A 14,775-nucleotide genomic window follows, 5' to 3' on the forward strand; every position below is an offset into this window, starting at 1 on the left:
TGTGGACTCGGCCATTTATCCCTTCTCCTTTTTTTTCTGTCAAAAGACAAAAATATCCTTATTATTACGGGCTATTAAATGTTACCGTGAAGCTATTTACATTTGGATTCGATATACATATTGGAATTTGATTAAATTCAAATTCGCCCATTACATGATGCATTTATCCCCTTCTCCTTTTACGGTCACCACTGTTTTTATTATACGTAATATTCAATGTTTATATCAAATTAACAAATATTCAATGCATATATCAAATCAATAATAATACAAATATGTATTGCATAGATATACTCATCACTTTATTCTTTTTATGCTAAGGTCAGAATGCTTGGTTCAATATAAATACCAAATAGAAATAAATATTTACTACTAATTTGACAACATCAAAGTAGAAATGGGATAACTCGCAAAGGATGGGCTTTGGCCAAGGTGATACCAAACTTCTCTTCCATGTCTAGATCTTCTGGTCCAATGTCTGCCTCAAGCTTCCAATTGAAGGAGTTTAAGAGTGAGCCTAATATTACTGGAACAATTCTCAATGCTAGTGGAAAGCCGGGGCATATTCTTCGACCCGCACCAAATGGAATCAAATCAAAATCTTGTCCTCGCATATCTAAATCTGAACCCCAAAACCTTTCAGGTTTAAATACTAAAGGCTCATCCCAAAAAGTAAATTCTTTACCAATTGACCACACATTGACTAGTACCTGTGAGTAATAAGATTATATTTGGATCAAAAAATCTAATCAATAAATAGGCAGGTCATTAACACACACACCCCCCCCCCCCCCAGATACCTATTTAGCTTAAATTAGCTGGGCAAATCATATTTTCGTAAATTAATTTTAATTGCCATCCATACCTGTGAACCCTTAGGGATGATGTAATCAAATAATTCAACATCTTGCTCCACTTTGCGCGGAACTAAAAATGGAGCTGGTGGGTGCATTCTTAAAGTTTCTTTGATGATGCATTGTAAGTAAGGAAGACGAGTAACATCAACTTCTTCAATTGATTTTCCTTTTCCAATAATTTTTGCAAGTTCAACTTGAACTTTCTTCATAATCTCAGGTTGTTTGAGTATTTCTGCCATTGCCCATTCCAATGTGCTTGTAGTTGTATCCGTAGCCGCCAGAAATAAGTCCTACATATTTTGTACGTTTAAGTATATAACCATAACTTATAGTAATAAAAAGGGATTGCGTACTACATATTTTGTACGTTAAGGTATATAACCATAAATTATATAGTAATACAAACCATGAACATAGTCTTGATGTGATTGTGATTAATCTCTTCAGGATTCTCTTCACAAATATTGAGAAACATTTCCAAAACATCACTCTTTTCATTAGATCCCTTTCTCTTTTCCTCCAATCGTTCGTTGATCAAATCATCAAAAAGTTTAAACAATTTACCAATATAAATAGTTGTGCGACGCCTTATTCCTTGAAGATCAATCATTTCAAGTATAGGGAAAAAATCCACTAGGTTAGGCTTCCCAAACTCAGTTAGGATACCCGCTATAACTTCCTTCAACTCAACCTTTGAATCCGAAAAAGGGTCAGCCAAATCCTTAGAGAAAAGGGTGTTTGACAACAAATTAAGACTAGTCTTGAAAACAACTTGACTTATATCCAAAGCTTCACCTTGTTGACTACATTTTTCACAATAAGCAATCAATTCTTTCACCTTTTGTGACCTTAGATGTTGATTTGCATCAAGTCTGTTAGGAGAGAAGATGTTTATGTTCAATATTCTGCGAAGCGTTCGCCATTGAGGACAAACAGGAAGCCATCCCACAGAGAATTCACAATAATTGTGTCCTTGAATTGCATTAGGGATAAATCTAGAAGAAAATGCTTGATCTTGATTCTTAAGGACTTGTTTTGCTATGGATGATGAAGAAATTACTATTGTTGTTATTTGTCCTAATTTTAAACTCATAATTGGACCATATTTTTTTGCAAGATTGGCTAGTGATACATGAGGTTTTGCACCTAACAAGTGAATATTTCCAATAATTGGCCATGGTGATGGCCCTGGTGGAAGTTTTTTGGTGGATAATTTTGCTAGAGTAGTATAGAGAAAAATCAAAGCTAAAATTGATCCAAACACAAGAGTATAGTAATCCATTATTTTTCAATTTTGAAAGTAATTTTCTCTGTTATCTTATATTTATGTATTAGGACTTGGCTGTTTAAGGATGAACTAATCATTTTTCTGATCTCCCAAGGTGGATTGGACAAAACGCCTACGTATCCATCTATGTATTTTCGTTACTATCAATACATAGATTAGGCAATGCCTAATCCCCACTAATGGTGGTTTAAATAAATAAACAAAAAGATGAATTCAATACAAGTATTATAAAATATTAAAGGAATCGTTATCCATGAATCATATTTATTGTGAATATCGTTTTCAGAGCCAATATAAATTATATTAAATCTTGTGCTATAATCATGTTGACGACATATTCAGATAGTTTTGTGTACTTTTGTCTCATTCTTTTCTTCCATTTAATCCTTTATGTATAAACTAAAACTTTATACACTGAATTATCAATAATAGAAGTAAACAAACACAAATAAATATATGATCTATTTAAATCCTTATTAAAATTGAACAAGCAGTTATTTCATATAAATACTACATATCCAAACACTTGATTAATAATATTTCACACACACTTATCACATTATTCTTTAAATATTGCTTAAGGTCAACATGTTTGGTTTCAGTATAAATATCGAATACATATAAATACTTCTTGACTCGATAACATCAAAGAGAAAATGGGATAGCTCGCAAAGGATGAGCTTTACCTAAGGTGCTACCAAACTTCTCCTCCATGTCTAAATCTTTTGGTTCAATGTCTGCCTCAATCTTCCAATTGAAGGAATTTAAGAGTGAGCCCAATATTAGTGAAACCATTCTCAATGCTAGTGGAAAGCCAAGGCATATATATTCTTCGACTAACACCAAATGGGATCAACTCAAAATCTTGTCCTCGCACATTCAAATCCGAACTCCAAAACCTCTCAGGTTTAAGCACTAAAGGGTCGTCCCAAAAAGTAGAATCTCGACCAATCGCCCATACATTGACTAGTACCTGTGAGTAAGAGCGTCAAGTAAGCAAGTTAGATTAAATTTAGATGGATCAAAAGGGCTAATCAATAAATAGATAAGTCATTCACCCCACCCCCACCCGATTGAGAAAATAATATTTTTTTCAATTAACTTTAATTGACATCCATATCTGTGAGCCCTTCGGGATGATGTAATCACAATTACTCAACATTTTGTTACATAGAAGCAAATCAAGTTGTGAATGCATTCACTAGATGGAGTGTTGATGGACAATGGACATGAAGAATTAGAAGAGAAAACGAACCAGGAACATGGACTTGATGTGATTATGATTCATTTCTTCAGGGTCATTTTCAGTAATATTAAGAAACATTTCTAGAACATCACTCTTTACACTGAATTCCCTCCTCTTTTCCTCCAATCGCTCGTTGATCAAACCATCAAAAAGTTTAAATAACTTACCAATATGAATGATTGCGCGGCACCTTATTCCTTGAAGATCAATCTTTCCAAGTATGGGAAAAAAATCCACTAAGTTAGGCTTCCCTACCTCAGCCATGATACCCCATATAACATCCTTCAACTCTACCTTCGAATCCGAAAAAGGGTCAGCCAAGTCCTTGGAGAAAAGGATGTTTGACAATAAGTTGAGATTAGTCTTGAAAGCAACTTGACTTATATCCAAAGCTTCACCTTGTTGACTACATTTTTCACAATAAGCAATCAATTCTTTCACCTTTTGAGATGTTGATTTGCATCAAGCTTATTGGAAGAGAAGAAATTTGTGTTCAATATTCTGCGAAGCGCTCGCCGCCATTGAGGACAAACAGGAAGCCATGCCACAGAAAATTTGTAATGGTTGTGGGCTTGAAGGGCATTAGGGATAAATCTAGAAGAAAATGCTTGATACTTGATTTTTAAAGGCTTGTTTTGCTATGGATGATGAAGGAATCACTATTGTTGTTATTTGTCCTAATTTTAAACTCATAATTGGACCATATTTTTTTGCAAGATTGGCTAGTGATACATGGGGTTTTGCACCTAACAAGTGAATATTTCCAATAATTGGCCATGGTGATGACCCTGGTGGAAGTTTTTTGGTGGATAATTTTGCTATAGTAGTATAGAAAAAAATCAAAGCTAAAATTGATCCAAACACAAGTATATAGTAATCCATTATGCCTCTCTCACACACACCCCCTTGCTTGTAATAATAATCCACTAGGTTCTTAGAGTATGTCATTCATTTTCCCATTTATAAATTCTCTAGAGTTGTGTAATTGGAGTATTTTAAATTTAAAATTAACATCATCATTGTGTTACATAGTGATTTGTCTGGATATTTTTCAGTTGTTATATTGTGATACAATGAAATCACTTTATAATAACGTTCATATATTTTGATTGCTACAGTAAAATATTAATTGCCATTGTACAATTTACATATGAGCACTAGCTAGTAAATTAGTCCCAAAAAAAGCACTACATGAATAAAATATAATATGATTCAATGATACAATTAAAAATATCAAAATCATGACATAATATGTTTTTTTTTATAATATCGTTTAATATTCTTCTATCATTAGTACGACAACATAATGATACGATATTGCATTTTCCCGTAGGACAAAACTCATAGCTATTTTGATTTTGATTTTTTCACTTTGGAGCTTTCCATGAATATAATATAATAATATATGTTTCTATATTATATGATTGAGAACAATAATATACAATTAAAAATATAAAAATCAGATTTGCAAATCTAAACTTTATGTACAGAATTTTTTTCTCAAAGTTATCACAATATCATATCATTATGTTGTCGTACTAATGATAGAAGGATAAACGATATTTAGAAATACATATTATGTCATTTTGATATTTTTAATTGTATCATTGAGTCATATTATATTTTATTTCTGGTAGCGCCTTCTTTTTTGGGACTAATTTTCTAGCTAGTGCGCATATGCACGTAGAGTTCAAGGAAGGACCGCATCTCAAGAGGTATGATGTAGACAATTTACCCTAATACAAGTTTTAATGATTGCTTTATAGCTCAAACATGTGACCCATACAAAGACAATTTTACCTTACTAGTTATTGAGACGTGTGTCATTTATCTCATACAAATTTAACTATATCGTTTTTCTGCGAGTAGCACTGGATTTGTGTTTGTTCGTTTTGATTGATGGTCACTTGTTCTTGATATTTAAGGACTTGTTTTGCAATGGTTGAAGAAGAAATATACATGATCAAAATAAAGAATTTTGATTCTTGAAATTCGAACTATGTCATATAAATTTGAACGGAGGGAGTAACTACTTTTGTACATTAGTAGGTTCTTGGTCTGGAAGAACTGAAATCGAACTCAAACATGAAATCTCAAGTTTGAAACCAAAGTTGCTAAAATATAAATAAAGTAACTTTCAGCTATATCTTAAATAGTAGTCCTTGTGCAACTCCTCAAGTTTGAAACCAAAGTTGCTAAAATATAAATAAAGTAACTCTCGGCTATATCTTAAATAGTAGTCCTTGTGCAACTCCTCCTGGCACAATCCAACATCCTTAACAGATATTGAATTGTGGGTTTGGCCTTCTTATCAATATTTATGAATTATATCATTGATATTAGTGTAAATTTCATATATGACATATATTATAGTACTATTTTCAAGCTATAGCAGTAGATTTAGACTTTCAAGCTATAACATTAAAAATTTCAGGTTATAACAAATTTACAAAAAAAAAAAATGTTTTTATTAATTGGAAAAAACTTAAAAAAAAAAAAAAAGATAAACGAAAATTAAAAAAAAAACGAAATTAGAAATAATAAAGAAAAAAATTGAAAAAATGGAAATAGATGTATTAATTAAATTTGAATTGATTGATGATAATTTTTAATTAGCATAAATTTAGGAGATTCAAACTAATTAGGAATATTTTTTTTCCTTAATTCACTCTAATCTGTTAAAATTAATTAAGAAGTCTTTTTTATCCATTTTCAAAAAAACAAAATAAAACCAGATGTAATTGATGTTGGTGCAACATTTAATGATCTATGTTTTAAATTGTAAGATTCGTTTATTCTAGTATTTATATAGATTGTATACAACTTCATACATCTTTAAAAATACTTAATCCACGCTTGTTAAGACAATATAATTTACAATTAGGTTGTAAATTGTCCAAGATGAATAAAATGTAAAACAAAAATGTAATTGAGGTTGTTACAAAATACAATTATCACTATTTTACATTGGCATAATCGTTTATACAAGGTATTTATACATGTTGGATACCAACTTCATTTATTTTTTATTTTTTTATTTTTTTGTGTTAGAATATGAATTTGGATGCCAAAGGTGTACATTTTGGATACCAATTATAAGTCAGAGTTAGTTCATGAACTCTCAATTAGTAGTATGATTTCTTTCTAGTTAATAAGAATTGTAAAATCATAAACTCTAAATGTCGAATCCAATTTGTATGCATTTTGTATATAACTGTTATCCCGAGAATTATTATAGTCAATGTGTAATTTATCTTTAGAATGGTGTATCCATTTGGAATGCAGTCTGTATATAACTAGTATCCTGCGATTACAATAGTCAATCTGTAATTCATATGTAATTGGTATCTTTTTGAAATAAAACAGTGGATATTATATATATCAAATACTTAAAGCTGTAACAAACACAAAAATATCATCCAAAAGTAAAAAAAAAAACTTGTAATTCTAAAAAGTCTAAGGTGCAATCAACTATCTCAAATTTGATCTCCGTGGTCTTGGTGTGAGATAATTGCTGGTATTCAGAGCATGTTCTTTTGCTATGCGGGGTCCATCAAATTTGCTAGCAACAGTGCCAGTTACTTCACTCTCACTGGTCGCGCCATCATCATTCTTTGTTTTTCCATAATGCCATATGATTGTGGCATACCTTTGACGATGGTACTTTGCATCGATATCAATAGAACGCATATCAAAAACTCCATTACTGATGTATTCAGCAAATAGACACGTGTACAAACCATAATCACTAAAAAAAATTTGAAAGAAAAATCATTTTATACCATTTTCATACCAATGTTAAAAAATTAAATACATTAATGAAGAAATTGAAAAAGAAACCTTCCTATTAGAAAAAAATCTCAATTTCATATCAATATTAGTCATAATTCATACAAAACAGAGTAATTTAACAATTCATACCATTTGCATACCAATTTAACAACTCATACCATTGGGCTACTGATATCAAACCAATTTCATATCAATGTCAAAACACAATTCATACGATTTGCATACCAATATTATATCACATTTCATATAATATCCCAAAATCGTATATTAAAGTGAGATTCATATAAATATTATTCACATTTCGTACAAGTTTCACCCAAACAAAAGTTTCGAAACAACAATAAGCATAATGTGATAATTTTAGAAAAAAAATCACTAATTTGAATAATGTGAAAATAAATTAAATATAATACTTACCATAACAACTTTTTTTGCCTTTTTTGGATATTCAAATTTCTGATTCCTTCTTTTTTGTTGTTCTTCTTGTTGATGGTTTTGAAGATTGAACAATTTCTACATTTGTTGCTTTTTTTCTTTTTTATTTCACTAACAAAATCAGAATTCGAATCAAAAGGGGTTTCTACAATTTTCCCCTTCCTCTTCTTTCCCTTTTATTGTTATTCTCTTTTTGTCTATTTGTCTAAAGCAAATAACATTCATGAGAAGCATAATATAGATTTGCAACATAAATACTTGGTTCATCGTAAATATCAAATGCAAATAAGTATTTATCGACTAGGCAATGCAACATCAAAGAGGAGAGGGGATAGCTCGCAAAGGACGAGCTTTGGCTAAGGTGATACCAAACTTCTCCTCCATGTCTAATTCTTGTGGTTCAATGTCTGCTTCAAGTTTCCAATTGAATGAATTCAAGAGTGAGCCCAACATTACTGGAATCATCCTCGATGCTAGTGGCAAGCCAGGGCATATTCTTCGCCCCGCACCAAATGGAATCAACTCAAAATCTTGTCCTCGCGTGTCCAAATCCAAACTCAAAAATCTCTCGGGTTTAAACACTAAAGGGTCCTTCCAAAAAGTAAAATCTCGACCAATCGTCCACACATTAACTAGTACCTGTGAGTAAAGGCATCAAATTAAATGAATTAGTTAGTTTATGTTTGGATTGATCAAAAGAGCTAATCAATAAATAGAAAGGTCATTAATTACTCGCCCAAAAATATCAGAGCTAAGATTAAGTAATAAACAATAGGCCAAATATAATCCGTCCAACTCTAACCAAGTTTTAATTTCTTTATTTTTGAAAAAGAAATACCAAACAAAAGTTAAAAAAAAATTGATAAATTTTCTTTTGGATCTTTTTTTGGACTACTATTCATATTATATTCGTCAAATAACTTTAATTTGCCACACATACCTGTGAGCCCTTGGGAATGATGTAGTCACACAATTCAACATCTTGCTCCACTTTGCGCGGAACTAAGAGCGGAACTGGTGGGTGCAATCTTAATGTTTCTTTGATAATGCATTGCAAGTAAGGAAGTCGAGAAACATCAGTTTCTTCTATTTGTTTTCCTTTTCCAATGATTTCTGCAAGTTCAACTTGAGCATTTTTTATTATCTCAGGTTGTTTAAGCAATTCCGTCATTGCCCATTCCAATGTGCTTGTAGTTGTATCAGTACCCCCACCAAATAGGTCCTATAACATTTGTACATCAAAATATATAACCATATATTGCAGTAATTAAAAGAAAATTCATAAATTAGAATAATAATTAATAGAAACTAACATAAGGTCATGATAAGTGATGGTAATTAAGAGAATACAAACCAAGAACATGGACTTGATGTGATTATGATCAATATCTTCAGGATTTTTTTCAATAATATTGAGAAACATTTCCAGAACATCACTCTTTTCTGTGAATCCTGATCTTCTCTTTTCCTCCAATTGCTCATTGATCAAACCATCAAAAAGTTTAAACAACTTACCAAAATGAATGATTGCGCGACGTCTTATTCCTTGAAGATCAATCTTTTCAAGTATGGGGAAAAAATCTACTAGGTTAGGCTTCCCTACCTCAGCCATGACACCCCATATAACTTCCTTCAACTCTACCTTCGAATCTGAAAAAGGGTCAGCCAAATCCTTGGAGAAAAGTGTGTTTGACAACAAGTTGAGATTAGTCTTGAAAGCAACTTGACCTACATCCAAAGCTTCACCTTGTTGACTAAATTTGTCACAATAAGCAATCAATTCTTTCACCTTTTGAGACCTTAGATGTTGATTTGCATCAAGCCTATTGGGAGAGAAGATATTTATGTTCAATATTCTGCGAAGCGTTCGCCATTGAGGACAAACAGGAAGCCATCCCACAGAGAATTTGTAATGGTTGTGTGCTTGAAGAGCATTAGGAACAAATCTAGATGAAAAGGCTTGATCTTGAGTTTTAAGGACTTGTTTTGCAATGGTTGATGAAGAAATGACCACTGTTGTAATTTGTCCTAATTTTAAACTCATAATTGGACCATAATTTTTTGCAAGATTGGCTAGTGATATATGAGGTTTTGCACCTAACAAGTGAAGATTTCCAATAATTGGCCATGGTGATGGCCCTGGTGGAAGTTTTTTGCTTCCTTTGCTACATATTTTTGCTATGATATTACAAAGGATAGCCAATACTAAAATTGATCCAAACACGAGTGTATAGTAATCCATATGCCTCTCTCCCTTGCTTCAACTTTGAAAGCTAACAAGATATATGATAAATGATACAGGATGCATGTGTGTGTCAATAATGGACAAGTCAATAACCACCACTCATATTACTAACTAAAATCCATCACTCATCACTCTATCACACACAGTACAACTAATTGACTTTGAAGTAATTGACCTGGTCAGAGGTGGCTTAATTATATTTGAAATCCGTCGATCTCAACTCAAACTGTCCTAATTGTCATAAATGACACTATTTCAACGGTGGTAACAATTATACTTATTTCAATAGAACTAAAGCAATGAAAAATTACTCTCTCAAGTTTATTAATATATATGACTTACTCCTCTTTTTAGTTAATCTCAAAATGCACGTATCTGAACTTTTTGAGAGTTTCTTTTAATATATATAGGTCAAGGCCACAAATAATTTTAAATTTGAGACATATTCTAGGTTAATAGGTTCATGATTATTAGGTTATAAGTTATATATTTACATGAGAATTGTGGACTATTGCAACTCAAGAGAAAGAAGATATTATTAGCATTGAGAATGATTACATGTAATGTTTGGTCCATTTTAAATTATTTTAATTGGAAGCTTGTGGATGCCATTTTGTCAAAAGAATTAGACATGGAGGGGAATTTGGTAGTACCTTTAGCCAAATCCCATCCTTTGCAAGTCTCTTTTTTTATCGTGTTCATGATCAAAAAATCGAATTTAAAATTTAAATTTGAAAAGTTTAATGGTGTATTATTAAAATTACTTAACTTTAAATTCATAGGTTCGAAGTTTGAGTTACCATTCAAACTTTAAAACTTAAAGCTTGACGTTAGGCATGGTTTTCCCAAATCCCAACTTCAGACCAATTGAACTGAAGTTGCAACTTAGACATGAAATCTCAAGTTTAAGGCTAAATTTTAAATAGTGTAATTTTGACTATATCTTAAATAGTGATCCTTATACACTTCTCCTGAATCCTAGGCTCTTAAGCCCAATCCAATATCCTTAACAGAGAATATTTCGTTGTGGACTTGGCCCATTTATCTCCTTCTCCTTTTTTTTTTTCTGTCAAAAGACAAAAATATCCTTATTATTACGGGTTATTACATGTTATCGTGAAGCTATTTATTTTTTTGGAAGGCTGGGGGGTTTCACTTGTATTCGATATACATACTTGTGAGCCCTTCGGGATGATGTAATCACACAATTCAACATCTTGCTCTGTTCTGCGTGGGAGTAATAACATAACTGGTGGGTGCATTCTTAATGTTTCTTTTATAATGCATTGTAAGTAAGGGAGACGAGAAACATCAACTTCTTCAATTAATTTTCCTTTTCCAATGATTTCTGCAAGTTCAACTTGAACTTTCTTCATAATCTCAGGTTGTTTAGGTGTTTTTGTCATTGCCCATTCCATTGTACTTGTAGATGTATCCGTAGACGCAATAAATAAGTCCTACATAATTTGTACGTCAGAGTATATTTATAACCATAAAACACTTATATTAGTGAAGAAAATTGAGGTACCTCTTTTTAAAAAAATAACAAAACAATAATAAGCAGAGGGGAACTATTTTAAAATTATTCTTAACTTTGATGGAAATTGAAAGGAGGGAAAACTCCATTTGTAATCCTTTAGCATACTTTATGCATTTAAATTTTGAGAAAGATATGGCTCTAACACATGTTTTTTCAATCAAATTACTCAACGTTGTTACATAGAAGCAAATCAATTTGTGAATGCATTGACTAGATGGAGTATGGATAGACAATGGACATGAAGAATTAAAAGAGAAAACGAACCAGGAACATGTACTTGATGTGATTATGATTCATTTCTTCAGGGTCTTTTTCATCAATATTGAGAAACATTTCCAGAAGATCACTCTTATCACTGACTCCCATCCTCCTTTACTCCAATCGCTCGTTGATCAAACCATCAAAAAGTTTAAACAACTTACCAATATGAATGATTGCGTGACACCTTATTCCTTGAAGATCAATCTTTCCAAGTATAGGGAAAAAATCCACTAGGTTAGGCTTCCCTACCTCAGCCATAATACCCCATATAACATCCTTCAACTCTACGTAGGGGTTTACATGGCCGGGTTGGTTCGGGTTTTTCAAATATCAAATCAAACCATTTGTTTCAGATTTTTAAATTTATAAACCAAACCAAGCCAATGAAACTCGGGTTTTTTCGGATTTTTTCGGGTTGTTTCGGGTTTTTCCGGTAAAGTATTTGTAACACCCCAGAAAATTTTTGAGCTAAGACTTGAACCATCCTTCGTTGTGAGTAGGATTTTACTGAGGAATTAAAATTTCTTAAGTTTTAAGTTCACTAGATATAGCACCTTGAGTTCGAAAAAGAACTAAATTGGATATAGCAAAATCTGAAATTTTGCAAGTTATGCTTAAGTATGAGTTTTGGGTCGACTTCAAACGACCATAACTCCTAACTCAGGATGAGTTAGGTGTGCTACCAGATACTGTAGGAAATACCTTTGAATTATCTTACCAACGCCGCTGAGTTTTCTCAGTTTCGAGTTCGTATGAGGGAGATATGTCCATTCGAAGTTGGGCTGTCTAGATAAGGAAAGTCAAAACCGGAAATAGTAAGGGGTATTTTGGTCTTTTCCTTACCCAATCAGATTTAATTCATTTTTAGTAATATTTTAGGGGAGTAATATGATTAGGTTCAGTTTTATAATCCTAGTTTAGGCCTAGGGTTTTAGTTGAGAATTCAAGAAGAGAAAAGAAGAAGAGAAAAGAGAAGAAAAGAGAAAGGATGAAAGCGTTCGTCGAGATTCTTGCATCTTGTTGCGGATTTTCGCCATGGTTTGATCCTTAAGAGGTATGTAAGCTTCCATAGTGATGGGTTTTTTCACCCACACGCAAAACATGTTGTTTTCAGCACAAATTTCATTCTTGAAGTTGAAAGAGTAGAGTTCTTGATGAATTCTTGATAGGTGTTCTTGAAGTTCTCTCTAAATCTTGTTTTGTTGGATTTTTGATGATTTCTTGAGATCAAAGTGAGTGTTTTAAGGGCTGTATTGAGTAGATTAGAGTGTACTTATGTTAAGTAATTGATTCTAAGTGATTTGGAAAGAAACCGTTCGATTCTAGGCGAGTTAGGGTGAGAAAACGAGCAAAGCAATTCGTCGCGTTTTCTGGGTTGGGGCCTGGCGCGATGCGCCTGCCAGAGCGCCCCAAACCCTCCTCTGAATTTTAGGGGCTGGAGCCCCGCGCCACCCATAGCGCCAGGGTCGCCTGCCCCATCCAGTTTGTCGTCGGTTGCCCCGTTTGAGTTCGTTTAAAGTGCACCTTCACTCCCTTTCGATTCTAACTACTCTAAGCTACTTCTAAACACCTAAAATCATTCCAAACATGATCATAACCTTGAATTCATAATTCAAATTCAAGGTAGAGTTAAGAGTTAAGTTTTAAGAATTCTTTCAAACATTCTAAGAAAGTCCTTTTAAGTCATTTTGTGGAGTCTTCTACAACTTCTAGTAACTTGTTTCAAGACTCGAGTAAGTGAGCATGAGAGTTAGGAGAATGTATTCATGAGTCTACACTATCACCTAGATCTTTCATGTCATGAACCAAACTCTTGAATTCATAATTCACATTCAAGAGAGAGTTAAAGAGTAGAGTCCAAGAAAGCCTTTGAGTTCAATTGTGAATCCTTTGAGATCAACTATTGATTTGAACTAAGTTTTGAGGAAGTAAGTAAGAGAATGAGAAGAGTCGTATACATGAGTTCCATGTAGTTATGTAGACCTTCGAGTCAAGTTGTTCCATGCCCATAATTCAACATGAACTTCGTAAGTTGAGCATCTTTCGGAGAAGTGGTATCTTCAAGTTCTAAGCCTTTAATTGAGTTCTATGCATGGTTATTGAAAACCTTGAATTGAGTCGTTCATGTCCATAATTCGGCATGAACCCTATTTCAAGAAGTCTTTTTACAAATTGTTTTAAAACTTGTTTTAAAGACTTGAGCACTGAGTTGAGAAAGAGTAAAGTTGAAGTTCTGTTCTTCAAAGAAGTATATGGGGACTAAGTATTCCCAAAGAGATTTAAAATGTTTTCACATTTAAATAAGAACGGAAACTGAGATTTCCAAAGATCTTTTGGGCTAGTTTTCAGAAAAGAGAAACCGCTTTCTAAATAAAGCAAGAGAGGAAACTGATATTTCCAAGATAGCCTTTGGGCTAAGTTTTGAGCACTAATCTCAAATCACAGAAAAAGTATGTTTTTAAAACATAAGAGCTAGTATATTTTGGGAGTAGTATTGAGCACCGATATGGGGGAGAGTTCAAACAACTCACAGCCCCCATAAACCATGTAGCCATCATGGGTAGAAAAGAGTCATACTTTTTAGATGAACCCTTTTCACAATAGACTAGTGAATCCACTTAGTAGTTCAGGTCCTATACCTTTGGCCAGGTATATGATGCGATGGCAGCGTGAGGTAGATCATTGTATCATCACTATAGCTCTTATGTGATGGTTGTCGGTTAGAGAAACTCCCACAGAAGTTATTGTATTCTTATATACACAATTATTTGTTTTTTTACATATATTTCAGAGTTATGTTGTGTCCTTGCATACACACAGAGTTGACAACATGTTTTTAAACAATTTTCCTTTTCTTTATATTGCACTTGTTTTAAACTGCTTTATAATGAAATGAGTTCAGTTGAGTATTCAAAGTTGAGTATCCAGAGTCGTATATCATATCCTTGAGTTGAGTATCTAATCTCTGAGTTGAGTAAGTTTGAGTAGTTTGGAGTATTCCTTGAGTTGAGTAAGATTGAAAAGAGGTAAGTATGTTTCCTTTTTATCAAGTTTCAAGCTTATGTTTATGTTTTAAAATTCCTCTTACATGCTCGTACATTTCACGTACTG

At 32.7% G+C, this 14,775-nt stretch overlaps 2 protein-coding genes and 1 pseudogene across 2 annotated transcripts; all 3 read right to left on the reverse strand.

Moving 5' to 3' along the window:
• Positions 1-386: 386 nt before the first annotated feature.
• On the reverse strand, positions 387-2,139 carry LOC125834912 (geraniol 8-hydroxylase-like). Its single transcript, XM_049514061.1, has 3 exons — positions 1,264-2,139; positions 866-1,147; positions 387-710 (listed from the first exon to the last, which is right to left on the reverse strand). The coding sequence occupies exons 1-3, from the start codon at positions 2,137-2,139 to the stop codon at positions 387-389; spliced, it is 1,482 nt and encodes a 493-aa protein (XP_049370018.1).
• A 651-nt stretch (positions 2,140-2,790) lies between these two features.
• On the reverse strand, positions 2,791-4,273 carry LOC125834875 (geraniol 8-hydroxylase-like; annotated as a pseudogene).
• Positions 4,274-7,913: 3,640 nt separating this feature from the next.
• LOC125834924 (geraniol 8-hydroxylase-like) lies at positions 7,914-9,867 on the reverse strand. Its single transcript, XM_049514073.1, has 3 exons — positions 8,973-9,867; positions 8,559-8,840; positions 7,914-8,257 (listed from the first exon to the last, which is right to left on the reverse strand). Exons 1-3 carry the CDS (start codon positions 9,858-9,860, stop codon positions 7,934-7,936), a joined length of 1,494 nt encoding a protein of 497 aa, XP_049370030.1. The 5' UTR covers positions 9,861-9,867; the 3' UTR covers positions 7,914-7,933.
• Between the last annotated feature and the right edge of the window lie 4,908 nt (positions 9,868-14,775).

Source organism: Solanum verrucosum, unplaced genomic scaffold (assembly GCF_900185275.1).
Source record: "Solanum verrucosum unplaced genomic scaffold, falcon-dt-bn FXZP01000184.1, whole genome shotgun sequence".
Lineage (NCBI taxonomy): Eukaryota > Viridiplantae > Streptophyta > Magnoliopsida > Solanales > Solanaceae > Solanum > Solanum verrucosum.

Bases quoted from the DNA above. Each gene is read 5' to 3' on its own strand.
- LOC125834924 (XM_049514073.1), bottom strand. From the start codon at position 9,860: ATGGATTACTATACACTCGTGTTTGGATCAATTTTAGTATTGGCTATC. The intron at 8,841-8,972 runs GTTTGTATTCTC...CAAATGTTATAG, and splicing joins ACATCAAGTCCATGTTCTTG to GACCTATTTGGTGGGGGTAC. The intron at 8,258-8,558 runs GTATGTGTGGCA...CTTTACTCACAG, and splicing joins TCATTCCCAAGGGCTCACAG to GTACTAGTTAATGTGTGGAC.
- LOC125834912 (XM_049514061.1), bottom strand. From the start codon at position 2,139: ATGGATTACTATACTCTTGTGTTTGGATCAATTTTAGCTTTGATTTTT. The intron at 1,148-1,263 runs GTTTGTATTACT...CAAAATATGTAG, and splicing joins ACATCAAGACTATGTTCATG to GACTTATTTCTGGCGGCTAC. The intron at 711-865 runs GTATGGATGGCA...TATTACTCACAG, and splicing joins TCATCCCTAAGGGTTCACAG to GTACTAGTCAATGTGTGGTC.